At 42.3% G+C, this 6,690-nt stretch overlaps 1 protein-coding gene across 1 annotated transcript in view; it reads left to right on the plus strand.

Moving 5' to 3' along the window:
- The window catches only part of PDE6B (phosphodiesterase 6B), a gene marked incomplete at its 5' end in the record, with an annotated part of 28,375 nt that extends 21,977 nt beyond the window's left edge, over positions 1-6,398 (plus strand). Inside the window, 5 exons of the mRNA XM_082204747.1 lie at positions 8-71; positions 1,212-1,286; positions 3,939-4,022; positions 5,244-5,400; positions 6,241-6,398. Coding sequence (XP_082060873.1) covers positions 8-71; positions 1,212-1,286; positions 3,939-4,022; positions 5,244-5,400; positions 6,241-6,302 — 442 coding nt within the window. The 3' untranslated portion in view covers positions 6,303-6,398. The remainder of the gene's footprint in view (positions 1-7; positions 72-1,211; positions 1,287-3,938; positions 4,023-5,243; positions 5,401-6,240) is intronic.
- Between the last annotated feature and the right edge of the window lie 292 nt (positions 6,399-6,690).

Consider the following 6,690-nt stretch of genomic DNA (forward strand, 5'->3'; position numbering starts at 1 on the left):
TCTATAGGGCTATGATGATGACTGCCTGTGACTTATCTGCTATCACGAAACCCTGGGAAGTACAGAGTAAGGTCAGGTGCACGGTGCAGAGTACCCATTCTTTAATGCATAGACTAAGAGCACATTACTGGGACGCGGGTGGTACTGTGGGTTAAACCACAGAGCCTAGGACTTGCCGATCAGAGGTTTGGCGGTTCGAATCCCCGCGACGGGGTGAGCTCCCGTTGCTCGGTCCCTGCTCCTGCCAACCTAGCAGTTCGACAGGATGTCAAAGTGCAAGTAGATAAATAGGTACCGCTCTGGCGGGAAGGTAAATGGCGTTTCCGTGTGCTGCTCTGGTTCGCCAGAAGTGGCTTAGTCATGCTGGCCACATGACCCAGGAGCTATACGCCGGCTCCCTCGGCCAATAAAGCGAGATGAGCGCCGCAACCCCAGAGTTGGCCACGACTGGACCTAATGGTCAGGAGTCCCTTTACCTTTAAGAGCACATTGCAGAATTCTAGGTTTCCTCATCTTATGGTTTATTACCTAACAGCTCCATCATTGTAGAAGGTACTTTACAGAGTTAAAATAAGCAAAAGGCGGGAGACAACTCCAGTAAGCTCATAAAGTGTGGAATTGAGGGCAAATGTGTTATTTTCCTTCTCTTTCACTCATCAATGTGCTTCCACCCATTTGTGAACAGCATCCCCAAAGGTGGATATCGTTCCTTTAAGTGTTCCTATCAATACAATTCAAAGGGGAGGCAGCCTATAAGATTTAATGAGCATATATATTTAATTTGACAGCGTGTGAAAAAAGTGTTCCAGGTCTAGTAGCAGAACACAGAAGATGTAAGGAATTCTTTCCATGCATCAGTAGAGACTGGATTTTTAAAAATACGATTAACTTCAACGAAAGCTGGAAACAAAAAAGTTTGGGGAAAGAAGTAACCACTGAAACATGTTCCCCACCCTAATTATTCTAAAAGTGAGCTCTGATAGCAGTAAGGGAATTTATTATCCAGTATGCAAGCTGTCGTGCTGGCCAAATGACCTGGAAAAACTGTCTGCGGACAAATGTCAGCTAAGGGGCCAGTAAAGCGAGATGAGCGCTGCAACCCCAGAGTCGTTCGCAACTGGATTTCACTGTCAGGAGTCCTTTATCTTTTTATGCAAGCTGCTAAACTGCAAATGCCCCAAAGCTTAGGCATTTGTTTTTCCTGGATACAGGTGGCACTACTTGTAGCAGCTGAATTCTGGGAACAAGGAGATATGGAAAGAAATGTACTTCAGCAACAACCTATTGTAAGTTCTCTCCCTACACTTCTTATTATTTTCAAAGTTGATGTAAAAAAAGAAAAGAAATCAGAGTGACTATATATGGAATAATCCAATAAAGGGAAAGTGGATAAATAATGCTATCAAGGACAACCCTCCCCCATATAATTACAAACTAACAATGTAAAACCAAAACCAAATCAGTAACATGGAAACCCATCATGCGAAAGGGTGTAGCTTTCTGAAATACTGCTTAACATGGCACTTTCAAAACTGCATGAGGGTGACTGCATAAGGCAACTCTCTCTTCTTGTTTTGCATTTCAGCATATTTTAAAGGGGGGGGCATTCTTGTTAAAACTCATTGCACCCTTTACGATTTATGATTTACTCATAAGATCCATGAGATCTTGCTTAAAATGGCAGAATCCCACAATTTAACAAGCCACTCCTGAATTTTTGAGTGCTGTCTATGTAGAAAGACTGGGCCATTATAAAGAGATTTAGTGGTTCTTAATTGATTGGTGATGTGATAATGTTGTATTGTGTTATTTATGCAAATTGATTTTCTCTGGAGTTAAAGATCTGACTGGGACAAGCCTTGTTATGTTGAGCTCGTATTTTGCACAATTTGTATACGGTGTCTGTTTGATAATGGTGGTTTGTTATGCCTAATAAAGGATAACAAGCCACTCACATAGCTGTGCCATTTCCTTCTCCTCTCCCCCAATAATAATAATAATAATAATAATAATAATAATAATAAAAAAATACTTGACAGAAAGTAGTGCATCCTTGCTGCAACAACCAAATGAAGCAATAATTTCTCTTTGCCTTTTGGAGAATCTTTCAATATATTCATAGAAAATGTTTGGACTCTACACATATTCTGCAACCCCAAATCATTTTGGGAGTGTGTGTGTGGATATTTCTTAAAGCCTGTTCCAACCTTAGTAGAAAAAATAGTGCAGAGTGAATCAGAGAATCATAGAATCATAGAGTTGGAAGAGACCACAAGGGCCATCGAGTCCAACCCCCTGCCAAGCAGGAAACACCATCAGAGCACTCCTGACATATGGTTGTCAAGCAATAATTACAAGTTAACAATGTAAAACAGTGCATTGTCTCTATTCATTTTCAGCAGGGAACAGGCAAAGGTAAAGCCGGGGGTAGCCTTGTTGAAACAACCAGAATCATGATTTGAGTCCTTCCACATGGGATAGCTGTATCTCTCCCCCCCCCCCCGCACACTTAACCATAAGAAGATGAGGAAAATGATGGATGGAGGATCCCCAGCCCTGTTTTAGTGGGAGCCAAATCACAAAAATTTAGTCCCAACTGCATGATAATCCTCCCAGTGCAATACCAGAGCAGGAAACAGTAGCCACCAAATTATATATGAAATAGTAAAGGAGTACATTAAGAGACAGGGATGCGGGTGGCGCTGTGGGTTAAAACACAGAGCCTAGGGCTTGCCAATCAGAAGGTCGGCGGTTCGAATCCCCGTGACGGGATGAGCTCCCGTTCCTCAGTCCCTGCTCCTGCCAACCTAGCAATTTGAAAGCACATCAAAGTGCAAGTAGATAAAGAGGTACCGCTCCGGCGGGAAGGTAAACAGCGTTTCCGTGCGCTGCTCTGGTTCACCAGAAGCAGCTTAGTCATGCTGGCCACATGACCCGGAAGCTGTATGCCGGCTCCCTCAGCCAGTAAAGCGAGATGAGCGCCGCAACCCCAGAGTCGGCCACGACTGGACCTAATGGTCAGGGGTCCCTTTACCTTTACCCTTTACACCACCTTTACATTAAGAGACATCACTTCATTGACATTGTACAGAATCCTCCTTTACAGAGGACAGATCTCTGTTTGAAGGTGTCCTTCATTTGAAGCTGCCCTGTCTAAGTCTGGTTTAAAGATAAGGAACCATAAAAAGGACAGCCGCCGCCCTGAAAGTGCCTATCAGCATTTTGTAGCCCCTAGGAAGCAGGTGAACAGGTATTCAAGTCACCCAGTGCCTTCTGTACTGTGGTGAGATGAATTTCTATTTAAATTACAGTGGTGCCTCGCAAGACGAAATTAATCCGTTCCGCGAGTCTCTTCGTCTTGCAGTTTTTTCGTCTTGCGAAGCACGGCTATCAGCGGCTTAGCTAGCGGCTTAGCGGCTATTAACGGCTTAGCGGCTTAGCAGCTATTAACGGCTTAGTGGCTTTAAGAAAAAGGAAACAAACTCTCAAGAACTCTCAAGCAAGCCCATAGGGAAATTCGTCTTGCGGAACGACTCAAAAAATGCAAAACCCTTTCATCTAGCGAGTTTCTCGTCTTGCGAGGCATTCGTCTTGCGGGGCACCACTGTACAATGGTTATCTCAAAATTTCCACCTAATGCATATAAACCACCGTATGCAAATTGATGCCTTCCCTTTTTTTGGTGCTGCAAATCCTCTTTTTTGGCAGTGAATAACTGAGTGCTGATCTTGCCCCCTTTCCAACAGTCTTGCTGATTACAGCCCATTTATTTTGACCCACAAAAATTAAAGGAAGCCACTAAGAATAGTGTCACTTTTATCTGTAGAACACAGTCCTGGCTTCAGTTTCTTGGCCAGGACATTATTACTAGAGCGCAACAGAGACCAGAATAAATGATTATAATAATTTTTAAAGTTATTGCTGTTTTTCCCCCCTAGCCTATGATGGACAGAAGAAAAGCTGCTGAGCTTCCAAAACTTCAAGTTGGTTTCATTGATTTTGTATGCACCTTTGTTTATAAGGTAAGAAGTTAGTACTCAATATCTACGAGGCCCTTAAACTCTAGCTACTAGTAGTAAAGGTAAATAATTTTTAATTAGAGCTAACATTTTCAAATGTTTTAAAATAATGACACAATTTAGGAAACTAGGATTGCTTCTGCACTAGATGTTTCCTCAACAATTACCATACTTTGTTCACTCACATATTATTGTTGCATTCTAGTACTTTCTGTGTTGTCCTCCCCATTTTTTCCAGGCCTGATTTGTGGCAAATTTTTGCAATGCAACCCAGTTATAGGTAATTTTTCTAAAAAGGTAAGGGACCAGTGAAAGGTTAAATCCAGTCAAAGGCGACTATGGGGTTGTGGCACTCATCTTGCTTTCAGGCTGAGGGAGCCGGTGTTTATCCACAGACAGCTTTTTCTGGGTCATGTGGCCAGCAGGACTAAACCGCTTCTGGTGCAATGGGACACAGTGACAGAAACCAGAGTGCATGGAAATGCCGTTTACCTTCTCGCCACAGCCGTACCTATTTATCTACTTGAACTGGCATGCTTTCGAACTGCTGGGTTGGCAGGAGCAGGGACAGAGCAAGGGGAGTTTATCCCATCATGGGGATTCGAACTGCCAACCTTCCAATCGGCAAGCCCAAGAGGCTCAGTGGCTTAGACCACAGCGCCACCCGTGTCCCAGTTATAGAACTACCATGTGTGCTATGGATAGGCAAGTTGCTATTGATTCTCTTAAGGGATTCTTAAAGGCTACCCTGAGATTAAGAATCTCATGCTCTACCAACTGAGCTATGAACATATTTAGTAACTGAGCAATGGCTACATAACTTCTTACCTCTCAATTGTCCCTCTCAGCTTGCTCTGGATGAGCTCAGTAAGGAACACACCTATGCCGTTAGTTTTCTTGAAAACATTCTACCACTTGGTTTAACAAGAAAGTTGGATTGATGTTGTGAATTGTATTAGAAATGTTAAAATATGATCTTTCCCACAGACATTTCTTAGCTACAGACTTACCACTGAAACTGATAACCATTTTAGAAAATGGATGTATTACAGATCTTTTTATTATGGGTAATTCATTTTTAATCTGCAAGAAGAAACAAAAGTGCAAAAATAAATATTTAAACATCACCTACATTTTTAGTGATTGGTTTAAAGAGACAAGACAGCCAGAAAACTGAAAATGCTTTGGGTTTCTGCTGCTACTGCCTTTTTTTGTTTGCATCAGGAATTTACACGGTTCCATTCAGAAATTCAGCCAATGTATGACAGACTACTGAACAACAGAAACGAGTGGAAAGCCTTGGCAGATGAGTATGACGAGAAAATGAAAGCTTTAGAGGAAAAACAAAAGAAAGAAGAAGAGAAAATGGCTGCCAGTAGAGGTTAGAAAACAAATTCCATTTAAAATGTATCTGAAAAGGCTAATTTCCTCCATTTCTTTCCAGCTCCTGCTTTATATAAGCCCCATCTAAAATTCTTGTGTGCTTATTACTGGATGCTGGATAAAACTAAGTAACTAGATACATACCACCCAACTTTTTCAGGGGGGAAAACAAGATGCGCTCCCAGGTGAGTCACATGACCCGTGCTGCAATCTCATGTGGAAAAAGCGGGGTGTCCCTTTTTTCTGGGACACTTGGTGGATATGTAGCTATCAAGGCATCCTACCTGAGGCAGCTTAATTAGCATATCAACAGAGCAAGAGCATAATTTTGTTTAGGTGTTAAACATGAACTACTAGTTCACACCCAACCCTCCTCAGTCCTGAATTGATTTTCATATGCCCCAGTTTCAAACACCTAATATACTGCACTGGGCAACAAAATATTTTGTTCAACATTAAAACCCACCTGCCAAAGACATCTCCCACTCAGCAAGAGCTGCCCCTTTCCCGCCCCAGCTCCTGCAATCTCAAAGCAATCTCTTATCATAGCTGTCAACTTTCAGATTTAAAAATAAGGGATCAGTAGCCTCAAAAATAAGGGATCAACAGCCTCACCTGTCCCGGGGACAGTCTATGGGATATCTAATAATCCGGGATAGCAGTGGGAAGCAGCCGGAAACGGCGCTGGAATAAGGGAATTTCCTGCAAAAAAGGGAAGGTTGACAGCTATGTCTCTTATGCAGAAATTAAGTAGGTTGTGCTTCATAGCCACACAGCTTTTAAAAATGATCCTCCTAAAGCAGTTCACCCTAATAATGGCTGTTTTTTATTCTCTTAGGAATGATGGCAACCTGCAATGGGGAAAGCATCCCCCCGTCTCCAACTTGTTGCATAATTTAAGTCAACAAAGGTCTGTTTCAGGGATCATGCAACCCCTGGCCTGGATTTGCCACAACCAGCAGTAGACCGAGAGTCACAGACATCCTGGCTGCCCGATGACTGCACCAGTATAATATATGTTATATAATATGTGTGTTACACTTTGTTTTTATGTGTACAGTGAAAACATATATAGCTAAAAAGTAATGCCATCAAACATTCTCAGAGTCATTCCCTAGAACATGGTGTGTTCAGAGTCATTCCCTAGAACATGGTGTATTCATCCATCTGATGGGAATTGGTAGGAAGATATATTCATTATGTTTAATCCTCTAGAGACCCACATGTGTAAGTTAACAAAAAACAGCTGGATGATTTTAAAACATGGGGCTAGCACGCAGAGAGCCCC

This window comes from Podarcis vaucheri (assembly GCF_965113315.1).
Source record: "Podarcis vaucheri genome assembly, chromosome: 17".
Taxonomy (NCBI): Eukaryota; Metazoa; Chordata; class Lepidosauria; order Squamata; family Lacertidae; genus Podarcis; species Podarcis vaucheri.